Source organism: Monopterus albus, unplaced genomic scaffold, assembly GCF_001952655.1.
Source record: "Monopterus albus unplaced genomic scaffold, M_albus_1.0 scaffold1.1, whole genome shotgun sequence".
NCBI lineage: Eukaryota > Metazoa > Chordata > Actinopteri > Synbranchiformes > Synbranchidae > Monopterus > Monopterus albus.
This window is the reverse complement of record NW_018127881.1, coordinates 6,234,820-6,248,844: the sequence shown is the minus strand read 5'-3', so window position 1 is coordinate 6,248,844 and position 14,025 is coordinate 6,234,820. Positions and strand designations below refer to the sequence as shown.

The 14,025-nt window shown below is 42.0% G+C and overlaps 1 protein-coding gene across 1 annotated transcript in view; it reads left to right on the top strand.

Moving 5' to 3' along the window:
• The window catches only part of LOC109955538 (rho guanine nucleotide exchange factor 10-like protein), a 19,437-nt gene extending 5,932 nt beyond the window's left edge, over positions 1-13,505 (top strand). Inside the window, exons 2-7 of the mRNA XM_020591831.1 lie at positions 1,953-2,246; positions 3,028-3,055; positions 9,658-9,821; positions 11,731-11,826; positions 11,914-12,041; positions 13,264-13,505. Of these exons, the coding sequence (XP_020447487.1) occupies positions 1,958-2,246; positions 3,028-3,055; positions 9,658-9,821; positions 11,731-11,826; positions 11,914-12,041; positions 13,264-13,431 (873 nt within the window). The 5' untranslated portion in view covers positions 1,953-1,957 and the 3' untranslated portion in view covers positions 13,432-13,505. The remainder of the gene's footprint in view (positions 1-1,952; positions 2,247-3,027; positions 3,056-9,657; positions 9,822-11,730; positions 11,827-11,913; positions 12,042-13,263) is intronic.
• Positions 13,506-14,025: the final 520 nt, after the last annotated feature.

Here is a 14,025-nt window from a genome sequence, read left to right as displayed (position 1 = left end):
CCTAGGAAGGCGCCCAGGAGGCATCCGAAACAGATGCCCGAGCCACCTCAGCTGGCTCCTCTGGATGTGGAGGAGCAGCGGTTCTACTCTGAGCTCCTCCCGGGTGACCGAGCTCCTCACCCTATCTCTAAGGGTGCGCCCGGCCGCCCTGCGGAGAAAGCTCATTTCGGTCGCCTGTATCCGGGATCTTACCCTTTCGGTCATGACCCAAAGTTCATGACCATAGGTGAGAGTTGGAACGTAGATTGACCAGTAAATCAAGAGCCTCGCCTTACAGCTCAGCTCCTTCTTCACCACAACGGACCGGTACATTGACCGCATTACTGCAGAAGCTGCACCGATCTGCCTTGTCTGTACAGAGGCAATAACTTTCAATTACACATTACACTGTAGGTGGCTGTAGCATTCATTTAAAGGGGGTGCTGCTTTCTTTCAACAAAATGGTTCAATCATCCACAGCAAGTTACATACAGTAAGCCCTCCCATAGGCTGCCCCTCCACAGCCTGGGTGGCCTGTGAGCGAAGCAGTGCTGCAGTGACAAAACTTGAAACAATGCACTTTGAGGCTGAGCAGAAGTTTTCACTCCACAAAAGACTCATTGTTGATTTGACCAATGAGTGAAAAAACTGTGTTTGTGGTACAGAGGTGGTGACTGGTTCCAAAAGCTACAGTGTCATATCGTACTTGTAAACAGGCTGAGGAATGAGGGTACGGGACTGATGCCTTTATAGAAACAGAATTTCACTATAATTTAAATTCCTTTCCTTAAATTCCTGAAGCACGGCGCTAAAAATATCATGTCCAAACTGAGCTGTCAGCAGCAGTAGCAGTAAAAGATAATGAGAGCTGTAACTGACATGACAGCCCTGTATCCAGGTTAAAAAATAAGTGCTGATAGTGAATTTTACAGTCTGCAAGCAGCGTGTTTCAGCCCCGGTTTCCCGCACAGCCGGCCCATATTTGTCCTTCTGTGCTCTGTGCTGTCATTCCCCCACAGGAGCCCGACAAACTACACTATCAGGCACAACAACATTCTGACACTGTTCGCTGCTAATCTAAATGCAAAGCAGATGCTGGGTTCACGACTGTTACACGGACATGTACAGACACAGATTCTGTACATCAGGGAAAATCCTCACTTTGTAAAATAATGGAACAATTACTGTGTGCAGCAGTTGAAGACCCTAGCAGTGTGTGTGTGTGTCATGGAAAGTTTTACATTTTATTTTGAAAATATGGTAACATCATGTGTGGAATTAGCATGGGCCCAAAATAACTTAGTATATATACTGGATGTGTTTGCACTTCATGTTCGCCTGTATTGATGCGATTTCATAATATATATTTTACTTTATTTTTAAGTAATTCTCACAACATCTGGACTGCTATTATACCTGTTTTCATTGATAAGAAAAAATGAAATTAGCCTTTTAAATAATTGAGGTTTGTGGGTGTGTGTTTATCTTAATTAATCTGCCACTAAGCCTCCACAGACTCTTTGATTTTAACTAATAATTTTTCTATCAGCCGAATGTCACGTTTAGTATTAGGGTTGGGATTATGCTGTTTCTCTTTCTGTGCACCTGAAATATAAAGTTATCCTATTCATTTTTGTTTTGTTTATGTGGTTGAACAGTATGAAAAAGTTGCACTGAACCGATGCCTGAGAATTTCAGTCTAATGTTTGGCTGTGAACACACTGTTGGGTTAAGTTCAGTTCAGTTCAGTTCAGTGCTGTTTGATACAACTCAAAGGTATTTTACATGTGGCTGTTTTGCTGTAGTTGTACAACTCTGGTATGTTTATAAAGACCAAAGAACATTCCAGTCCTCCAGTCCAGTTTACCCTTTTTACCTGAAAGGAATCTATTTGATTATGTACATGCAGGTGCCACTTTGAACTCAAATAGGCGGACAAAATAATATACACTTGAATTTTGTCTTTTTCTCAGGAACTATGTCTACTGTGATCTCTCTACAACCGCCAAAGGAGAATGAAGAAGAGGATGAGGATGAGGAACAGGGGGAAGAGTTTGTGTTTGACGACAGCACAGATGAGGAGAAACATCAGGAGGACAGTAAAGGAATCGGCTCCGACTCCGTCAGATCAGTCCACGTGTCAAAAAACGAGGACAGTGAGACATCAGACAGTGTATCACAAACACCCACAGACAGTACACAACTCCCACCTGCTGGACAGGAAGACAGCATTCCCACCAAGGATTTAGCTTCAGTTTCTACTGCAGGTAACACATTTTCAGGAAGCATATATTACTTTAAACTAGCGCTGAATCAGTCTCGGTTGTTCACTGGTCGCTAACAGAGCTCTGGGTCAGCTGTTCCAGAAAGTGACAGACATGTGCTGAAAGGCAGTGAAACAAGTTGAGATCCTCCTCCAGTATGTAATGTACTGTACACTGTACAATAACCTGTCTTCAGTCACCTGGTCTTCTTCTTGTAATGTAGTGCATAGCCATGCACTGTGTGAGTAGCTTCATGGTTTTTAATCTCTGTTTAACAGGGTATAACTGTTGCCTCAGGCTACAGAAAGAAGAGTTAAACTTTCCTCTAGATGAAGTTGCATATGTGTGGTAATCTGTTAAGTGGGCAGTGGCGATGCACAGGGGAATTCTGGGTGTTGCCTGTAAAGGAGGTCTGTTATGTAATTGAGGGCCGAGAGCAGCTGAAATTCATATCTCTCCCTCAGATGGCATGAGTGGGATCTAAAAAAAAAAAATGTCATTGTTTAATGCTACCTTCCTTGTACATACTGTACAGTTCCTTTGCTTTAGTCCCAACTACCTTTCACCATCTATGTAAACATCATAGTAACAGTAACTCTTGCTCAGCAGTTGTACGAATGATCTTTAACGCACGTTTAAGCAGATGGGATTAGATTACTTTAGTTACAAAGTCACAGTCTTGAAAACTGTCTTGTTAAAATTCTAACAAAGTAGCATTTGTCATTTTTCAAATATGTGCTTCCTTTGCTTTGTCTCATGGCGACTGTTTCCCTCATTTTGACAGATGTTCCAGTTAGCGAGTCACCCAGCTGGTAAGTTGCCACTGATTCCTGTCACAATATGGGGAAAATTTCTAAAGCAGAGGGTGTTATACATCACTGTTATATCATTATGTCTGAGATAATGTCACGCTCACGCTCCGTCCTATGAGATAGTGTGATGCTGTGTCACATCTAGTTGAACAACATTTAGATGTGAGATCACACATCTGTCAAGTATTATAACTGTTCTAGAGGGGAATCACAAGATCACATCACCAGTTCATTATGATGCATATACTATCACATAATGGCAGTAGTAAGATGGATTTAAACTAAAAATTTAGATCACCCAATCACAAAACCCATTTTTTCAACTCCCCCAGTGATAACTGTTTGTCTCTGCTGTTTAAGTGTCCATCTCTAAGATTTCTGCCAGTGCGATACCGTGGAGGCAGATGGAAATTTATTTGTCAAGTCAGGTAATTTGTGATGCACCTAAAGTACTGAAAAGTGATTTTGAATACTTGAACACCATAGTCTCCTCCTTGAAACAACAGACTTTTATATAGCAAACAGCTGGACTCTTCAATGCAGGCAAAAGGAAGGTGTGTCTAACAACATTCAATTCAATTCAGTTTTATTTGTATAGCACCAGTTCACAACAACAATCATCTCAGGGCACTTTACATAGTAAGGTCTAGACCTTTCAGTATTGGAGGGGAAACCCAACACACTACAGGACAGAGGAGACAAAGTTCAAAGCTCATCTGGGAATTTGAGAGGGGTAAGAGGAGAGGAGCTCAGAGCATCATGGGAAGGATGGAAAGATGCCAAGGGCTCTTACTAAGGGCTGGTGCTCCAAACCAAACTTATCCTAGAATGAAAGTTCAGCAATTTCATAGATGGCACTACATGGGCACGAACACTGGCCATCGTGGTGACTGACAACAAGTATGGTTAAATATACTCAGTGGAAACAAGACAGCCCAGACCCCAGTTTGCAGTTACTACGATGGCTGTCAGTCGAATCTCACTGGTTAGTATGGTGCCATGAAATATCAGACACACCATGCTAAGCACCTTTAGACCCTCCCTCACTGCCCTAGTAGTATTATATAAAAATAATAACTATTCAGGTGGTGTTAAAAGCTGACACATGTAATACAACACCCACACAGGTCCATTGTAGTTACACTGGCAGGTTAGACGTCTTCTCACAGCTGTGTGAGTGACAGCTCCCTCACACTCCTGTTAGCTTTGCTGCTCAAGTTAAAGTGAGACAAATGGCACTTTTATCATTCTTATTAGTACATGGAGTCTTGTGACTCTCCCACACAGGCCCATCTACCTCGAGCCAGAGCTGAGGTCTAATCAGCCAGAATAACTGAAAACGCTGCATGGCCCTGTGCCACTAGGGGTAATGTTTTGTGATGTGGGTGAAATGACATGTAATATTTGTAAAATCTGAGAATCAGAGTTCCTATATCAATATATGGAAACTTTAAAATCCAGATAATTAAAGGCTTTATTTTCGGTAACTTAAACTGTAGCATTGTTGTACATTTCAGGCTGAGTGTGGGTGTGTGTCAGGTGTAGGAGTGAAATGACCCCAGCGCTGAATGAGTCAGACAGCATCTTTCAAAACAATCAAGAAGACAGTTCACTTCAAGGCCTCAGCACCATCACTGATAAAGTGATAGTTCATTGATTCCTCTAAGGCAGCCGTCTTCATAGGGAGGTCAGCAGTCACCTACAAGATAGCAGCCCTGGAGCTGACAGAAAGTCAGACTTTTATGTTGGTTTTTCTTTTAATTTGTCTGCAAAAGGTGGACAAAATAATAGAAACACCCACCAGTATAACACCATACAATTCAAAAGCTGCTCAAACGGCTTCTTTCATACAGTAGAATCAACACCTCTAAAAGTTTCAAACAAATACTGAGCACGATCACCTTCATAAAGGGGGGTTTATTGCAAGACAGTTGTATTAGATTGACTTAGTTTTATCTCGGTGTACTCTACCAAATAAACTGCCAACTGAGTGTTTATATAATTTAGTTTCATATTCACTGAAATTCATATTGCTACTGTATCGAACTCTTTGGAAAACCTGTTGCTGTGTCTCCCTATGAAGACGGCTGTCCTAGAGGAATCAATAAACTATCACATTGTCAGTGATGGTGCTGAGGCCTTGAGGCAAACTTTCTTCTTGATTGTTTGAAAGATGCCATCTGACTCAGCGTTGGGGTCATTTCACTCCTACACCTGACACACACACTCAGCCTATGATATTACAGTTCAGTTTACCAAAAATAAAGCCTTTGGTTCTCTACACTGATGTAGCTGATGTGACTCTGACATCTCATGAAAATGACAATTGATTTGTAAATTCCACAAATATTGCACAGTTTTTTACCAAAGTCATAAAAGATTAAACAAGTTGCTCCTAGTGTGATGTTTTCTAAAGTGATCATATAGTTGAAACAACACAGTTTCAGCTGAACATTATTACCTTCATGAATGGAGAGTTTTTTTGCAGGACTGTTGTATTAGACTGACTTAGCCTAGTGTTAGCTAATAAATTAGCAGCTGAGTATAGACTGTAGCCGTAAAGGCTAAAACAGTCTAGAGAAAATGCTAACAAAATGGAAATCTTGATTCAAGTCTTATCAGAATTGTCCCTCTCCACCCACTCTGGCCTCCATGATAGAGCCATGCGGGGGCCCTGACTGTGCTGAGGACTCCCCAGCTGTGCTTTGTAGGAAGTCTGCTCAGAAACCTCTACTGATAGTTAACTTCATGGTTTGCATTCCTGTGGGCTTTCCTGTGCTGAAAAGAGGGGCCCCTGTTTGCACACAGGTGTGAGCATGTACGTATGTGTGTGTGTTCTTCTGCAGTACTCTGCTGTATGTGTGTCCTTGAATGACTGTGTGTGTGTGTGTGTGTGTGTGTGTGCGCGCACGATGGAATCACAGGGAGGTTTTGGCAATTTCTCATGCAGAGAGATTTCTGCTGAGTGCACATTTCCCCTCTGGTTTAGTCAATAGTCTGCCTTTTAAGGAAGAGCTATCAATAGCAGTTTCCACCATCAAGATGTTAGGACTGTCAGCGCATCTGCCAGATCTGTCAGCAGTTTTACAATAATATTCCCCAAATTACTTTGGGATTGTTATTGCAGAAATATGGGTTTTTCTGAACACTGCAGTGACAGCACATCAGCTCGGTGCTGTTATTAGGCTCAAGGCAGCATTTCTCTCCTGTGAGCTTTATGTGTGCTCCAGTGTTTGATGCCAGAATTTACTTGTCACTTCACTTTTCACCCCTTGACAGATTGTTTTCATTAAATGTATTATATGGAACCTCAGCAATGAAAAGATGAACAAAAGGTACCATGACAACGGGACATGTATGCGTCTGTAGAGAACCTCAGAGAGCTGAACTTTGCTTCTTCATCCATTGGTACTTTTATGTTTGCCCTTTTTACCCTTTCACAGCCTTGCAGAACTTTACACTTTTGCCTTTGTGAAGAAACTCACCTCATGTAGCTCACTGAACACATTATCCCCCCCCCACACACACACACACACCTTGTTATACTTACCTCAGTTGGGGGTGCTGTGAAAGCAAAAGAAAAAGGTGATACTGTAAAACAAATTATTATACAAATATAATGAGAAGCCATGAACCAAACCCTTCAGTGATATCTACTGTAATTGGAGTCTGTCATGCACAGAACAACTTTGGGCAGTGCATCATGGGAAAGGTTTAATATGAGAAGTGGGAGGTTGTTTATGGAGGAGATTTATGACCTGAGGACCAACAGAGCTTCATCAGTATGGTCAGCACAGCGCTTGTGCAGTTATGAAGGAAAGCTATGACCGGCAGAGACCAGGACAGGTACAGCTATGGCATGCACGTACTGCCCTGGCACAGCAGCTGAGGAGAATGGAAACAGATGGGAGTGTGAGATTTGCATTCAGGCAGCCTCTGCTTTAGATCATGCTCTGCACCGGCCTATGTCATTTGCATTGGAAACTGATTTGTGGTTCTCTCCTTGACCTATATCACTCAACAGGATTATAGATGCAGATAAGTCGTGAGGGGAAGTGCAAAGATATGCCTGGATCAATAGCTGCACGGCTCAAATCACTCACACCTGACAGGAATGCATATAGTCAGGCAGACAAGCTGTAGATGGCTATTGTTCTCACTCCACTCTTTTTCCTCAGAAGCATTTTTAATGACAGGAGATCAGTTTATCACAAGAAATGTGCTGACAGGGAGCTCTTTATTTTTTCATCTGGATTGAGATAAATGGTCCAGTATCATAGAGAATGCAGCAGAGTAAACATTTACTGTCTTCTGCAGAATGACACCACTGGAAAACCAAATGCCTACCATCAGTGGCGCTATTACAACATGCCGGCAGGGCATTACATCTACAGTCCATATGTGCTGGGCATTTATAATAGAACAGGTGGAGTGTGACGGAAAACCACTCAGAGTTTGGACTAGGCTAGTTTCAGAATCAGAATCTGATTTAGCTTTATTGGACAAGTACAGTATGTTTAAACACACAAGAAGTACAGAAGCTCTCAGTGTATTTTGTAGGGTAACAAGAAAATAAAAAGTATAACATAAAAATGTGTGCAGTCAGAAAGACATTAGGAAAAAAGAGATGCAATATATTTATATACCATCAGCCATAACATTATAACCACTGACAGGTGAAGTGAATAACACTGATTATTTCATTACAATGGCATCTGACAACGTGTCGGGGTATATTAGTCAGCAAGTGAACACTTGAAGCCTTGAAGATGACATGTTGGAAGCAGGAAAAACCGACAAGCATGAGGATCTGAGTGACTTTGACAAGGGCCAAACTGTGATGGCTGATGACTGGATCAGAGCATCTCCCACACCTACCAACCAAAGGAGTTGGAGCCGATTCCTTTACCTCAGTACAACCAACCTACCAACAGTGTCTAAGGAAGGACAAACAGTGAACCAGCAACAGGGTTATAGGTGCCCAAAGCTCAGTGATGATGAGGTCGGCCTACTGTAGATAAGATATAAGATGGTCTTTATTGTCATTGCACAGTGAAATTGAAAGTGCCTCATCTAAAGCACACTGCATTAAATCAAAGTAGTAAAAACAGGAGTAAGTAAACCCCACTTCAAATGAGTATTTATGATGTCATAATATATTTTTCAAAAGATTTAAATTTGTAAAATCTTTGTTAAAATAGGTGAAAATGAGAAATACCATACATTGGTCTCTATGAAGAGAAACCTTCAGCAGCTGCAGTGATGATATCACACCTAGAGCAGAGAGGCTGTCTAAAAAAATGACCTGTAACTTGTCCTCGCGACCACAGTTTTCACTCCTTTTACATAGGTTTTTCAGTGAATGATAGACACATTCGTGCTCTTCCTGACAGTAGAGCTATGGAAGCACACAGATTCACAGAGGATGCACAGTGAGCTGCAGGGTGACATGAGCACCGACCCGTCAGTATCAGACAGGTGGTCATAATGTTATGGCTGATCAGTGTACATGTACAGTTGCTTGATTGATATGTACAATGGTTATATTTACAGTTTCATAACAGATAAACATCCAATTTCATAATTCCTGTCAGGATTTCACAATTTAATCACACATTTACGGGTACATACATTGTTATATGTAAGTAAAATTTAGTATTCTTCTTGAGCTTGGACCAAATTAAAGTATTTGTTTATAACACGGTCTAAATTATTCTCATGTAATGAATCTTCCCTGTCAGTATGCCCTGTATGCAGATGCTACAAACTACCGTTATTTTTTTTTTAGTCATGTTTTCCTTTCTTTCTGATTCATAATACATGGTCCACCTGGTCCAGCACCCTGCAAGGAAAGATTATGGTTTGCTAGATTGTTGAATGCAGTCTCTTGGCACTTTAATTTAAACTAACAGGTCCTTAGAGGCTGCTTCCCCAGCTGTTCACAATGATGGTATTTTGTGCACATTATTTTCCTGGCATGCCTTGTTTGTCTGCTAGTTGCCGTCACTCTGAGTGGCTGCTGCTGCTGCTGCTGTTAACTGAGGTGTTCAGCAGAGGGACAGATTTAATAAGCTAGTAGACGGGACTCTCCTACATGCTGGATCCTGTCATATTATCAGTCATGTGGGGGAGGACAGTCCCTCAGTGGCAGCATCAACACAGGCCATGTGATAGCTGTGTCAACAGGACTTTTCCCTGTGATGTCAGAGCCTGTTTTAATAGCTGGTTCAGGGCATGTTTTCATTTAAAAAGCTGGCAGTGATTATAGTAAGCCAGAGGCATGACAGATAATGAGTTGACATCATGACATTTCTGCTAACTATCAAATAAACAGGCAAACAAAAGACGGCGAAAACACAGCCTCTCTGGTTTTTCTACTTTCAAAAAAGTTAGCTCAAAAATATCACAATAATTTGACAGCAGCAATATGTGCTCTGTCAGATGTTAGGGAGTGTGCATTTGCACGTTTGGATAGCAAGGAACTATGTGGACCCCCGCCTCCAGCTACTCTGCCTCCCCTTCCTCTCACAGAAATTAACTCGTAATGAGGCACACAGAACTCTGTGTTGGTTTAACTGTGCTAATGTTTGGGTTCCTTCCAGGGCCTCAGCGGCAGCAGCTGAGCCCAGTACTTCAAACCCTTGTGTAGGAGAGGAGCTCCGGGGGCTTCCTGTGGCACCGGCAGCTGTGGAGGCACTGGCTGATTCGAGAGACCAAGTCACAGAAGCTGCCAAGGAAAGCTTGGGCTCAAGGGACATCCCTGAAGGTACAGAACAAAATCTTTTTGACAGGGAAGTGATTCACCTTATATTGTAGATCAAGGGTTTAATTTCAGACCAGAAGTATTAAACCTATGCTCGCGTTGGGATTCAGGCTCATTCCACCTACTGTATGTTACGCTGTTCACATCTTGGAAAGAGCTGATAGAAAATCAGCTGGGCCTCCCGAGTTGTGTAAACAGTCCTGGGGAATCACGCTGGCAATATAAATTGGACACCACTATTCTGTTAGTACTCGATGTTGCATCTCTTGATCTTGATCAAAGATGGCAAGAGTACCATACACCAGGCTCCTGGTCATCCTATGGCTCATTGATTTCTGTGGTGAAAGAGGTCAGACACGCAAACGCAAAGACACGTATGTGCACACACATACCAACACTGGCTCATGTATTCTTTGTGTGATTTGATTTCTACACAGACATGACATGAATCCAATTAACTCAGGGTGAGAATCAATAGAGAACCATTTCCTTAAGGGAAGAATTGCTTCTGGATTTCTCCCCAGTCAGCACTGCTGCCGTTGTTTGAAGGTGGCACAGAAATGAGAGATGTAAAGGAGTCCTGCGATGCCGCACAGCACTTTCTATACCCCACCTCTCTGATGTGTCTTCGCACAGACTTTGGCTGACATTTTGACTGTGTGCAGTGTATTTAAAATATATAAGAAAACTAGATTCAACTGCTCATCCAGGCATCTAAAATTATAATGTAAAAAGAGAAAAAGCAAGTTCATAAAAAAGACCTCATTAACTGCTAAGGTTAATGAGAAATATATTACAATACTATGTTTGACCATATGAACCTTATATGGATCATTATGAATAGTGTAGTATTTCCTATTTGTAAAGCAACCACACAACTTGATTGCGGTCACAGCACGCTGCAGTCTGTCATTGATTCCCATATGCTTTACTATGTTTTTCCCACACATTAACAGCAATTAAGACAGAATGGCAGTATAATTTTTAGCTTGCCTGCAGTGTCACTGTGAGCTATGACAAAGTTTATCAGTGTCAATGTGTTTGTGGAGAGAAAAGTGAAATAAAAGTTAGAAAACAAATTGAGGAACTTCTGCTTTACGACATTTGAAATAACAAACCGTGTTCCCAAGAGGCCCAGACACTATGCAGACTTGCTGATAGTCACAGGCTGTTATATCCACTTGTTTTCTATTCTGATCCTTTCTGAATGCACAAGGTTAGAAAAGTGAGTGGGATATAAAGAACAAGGTAGAGCTAATCCTCTTTTGCAGAAAAATGGTTGCTTTTTGTTCATCTCCTGTCCAAGGTTATTTCCAATCGTAGACTGAACTCTGCTCAATAATCTGAGACAGAATACACATCTCCAGCCAGAATAATTGAAAGCGGTGATCGCTGCTGTTCAGGGCTTAGGTATGAAGTGTTACAGAAAAACCACAGTTTAAAACTAAATCAATAAAGCTCACAGAGCTAAATTAGGCTGAAGCACTCACAAAGCAGTTAATGACAAATCCTGCAGAGCATGGAGGTAGAATCAGTCGATAGCTCAAACAAGCTGGATACAATCATGTCGCGGCACGTGAACAAAGCCATTATGGCATCATGTATGGACCAAGAGCTTTAAATGCAATGATACAATAACTATATAAATATTCAAAGGATGTGTACAGTCATAAGCAAAGACTGGAAGATCTGGCATCTTTTATCTGTTCTGTTTTGCCAAAGGGATTCAGGCAGTGCACTTTGGAGCTGTGTGTGCATGTTGTTTTTGGGGGAGAAGTATAAAAGAATGATCAACAAGAGGTGCAGCTACTGTATTAAACAGAGAGGGAGATAGAAGAAAGAGAGGTGCCACAGTTTTTTCCTTCTAAAATCAGCGTTGGCTTATTTTGATGCTGCTGGTTTTCTCCTCCAGCTCCATGTGCAGCCGAAGCTGAGTCACACATAGCCGAGGCTTCAGAGGTGATCTACGATGATGTCCCAAGTGAGGACCCTGTCTCTCCTGATGAAGGCTAGTAGTTGCGACCTCATTACGTTTGTTGAAGATACTTGTCTGTTCATGAATCTCAGGTGTGGAGCTTCTGATGTGTTTCAACAGATATGATTTATGAAGACGTTCAGAGAGGCGGTGGCCCTGTGGATGCAGACCATGGATGGAGCTCCAGTGAGTTTGAGAGCTATGACGAGCAGTCTGACAACGAGACCAAAGTACCGACGAAGAGCAAGGTACTGTGTGTTTGTGTGGATGCATGTCTGAAATACAGCGTGTGTTTGTCCAGCACAAATGATCCTCCTTGTTTATGTTAAATGCAGTTAAAGTTTATTTTAAACTGCTTGGTTTGATTTAAAACACTTACAGAATAATCAAAGAGACTATTTCATGTCTTGCTTCTCTGGCACAGTTGTTTTTATTATTGTATAGAACTGGAAGGAAATTATAGAGTACATGAAAAATGTATGACAGGCTGTCTAGGCTTTATACTATCACTGTGGAGTGAAAGTACACAAGAGGAATTTCTGTTTGAAAAGCCTCAGATCTGCTTGCTGTTTCTCTTCCAAAGGCGTTGGTCGTCGGTGTTCCGCAGCACAGTCACGGTGCCGGTCTTCCACATGATGGCACTGTGTGCACATTCACATTGTACTGTTTTTTTTTACTATTCTTCAGACTTTAACGTGGATGCTCTGTTGCAGGAACAGAGAACATTTGGAGTCACACTAATAAAGTTGCTGAGTTGAACGATTATTAATGTATAGCTGTATACTTATCTTTACATATATTTTCATTTTGGAGGCATTTATGAATGAATATAACTCTGTTGTGTTCCAAGACAATCCTGAGTTTGAGGAAGGAGGGATCTTGTTGTACTGGGACAGAAAATGAGTTGCTCAGGCAATTACAGGCGGGTGTGATGTGATAGTCCCCCGCAGCTCTCTCAGCATGCTGGCCCCAGGCCATGGAACAAAGGGAAGGATTTACTTGCACTGGTTGAACAGTTAATGAAGAAACCTTGACTATTAGTGCCCAGCGACACTTTTCAACTTGCACAGCCTGCATCAAAAATACATTGTTTTTAATTAGTCCTGCCTAATTAATTTTTCACCAAGCGTACCTGAAGCTCTCCTCTTGTTCAGTTCAGTGTTTAATTTAAGCAGCCTGGGAGAGCTGTGACACAGTTTGCTTCTTTAATATTCGCCCTAAACTGCCTGTACCCCCCCCCCATCCTTCTATAAATCACTGGCTTTTACATACAGCATGACCTTTTGAGCAAAGCAGTGCTCTAAGCTTTCACCCTGCGCTTGTGATTAATTCCTTGTTTTGCCTTGATCACTTTGTGCTCCATTTCCTTTTACTGTTTCCTTTCCCCCCTCATTTTCCTCCTCCCTTCACCTCTTGTGGCTAAATGTGACCTGCCCCCAAACCCTTCCCGTCCCTGTCCAACACCTGTAGCTCTCTCCTGAGGTGCGTCGGCTGAGGGAACGATGTGCCAGGACCAAACGTGAACTGGCCATGAGGCTGTCTGGCAAGCACAACTATGACATCAAGGTATATCTCCTGCAGCAGGTGAACACAGCTATATCACACTGTTTCTTTGCAGAGCTCAAATCACTCTGCTAGATGTTCTCCTGTAGGATTGATGATCACCCAGAGCTGAGATATGCTCGGCTGACTCCAAGACTAAACTCGCTCTCTGCACCATCCATCCTTTCCTTTGTGCTATGACTTTTCTTTCAGACTCTGTTGGTCTCTTTCACTTTCCCTGCATGGTTTAATATCAAAATGCAATTATGGGACACATGAATAATTTAATACTATGCTGTGCATTTACTTCCATAAACACCAGTGCAACGTGCCCCCAGTTAATGACCTACTTTCCTGAAGTAGCTTGATTTAAAAATACCTCCACCCTCGGTGTATTATTGGTTTGTGGAGTCTGGTTGCAGGTCTACTTTGATGCTCAGGGTGGACTTTGTGCTCAGTTGAATTCTCCCACCCTGAGTAATGTAGCTCTGTTACTCTGACGTGGAGCTCACTGCATTACCATAATAAATAATATGCTCATAGACTCTCTGATTAGAGTCTGTAGAGTAACTTATGTGAGTTGCAGATGGTCAGGTTGATGATGAGTCTGGTGAGCGCCACTTCTCTCCAGAGGAGCATGGTAGATTATCACGTCTCCACAGCATGACACTTTCCTTGAGTTCTAAAGCT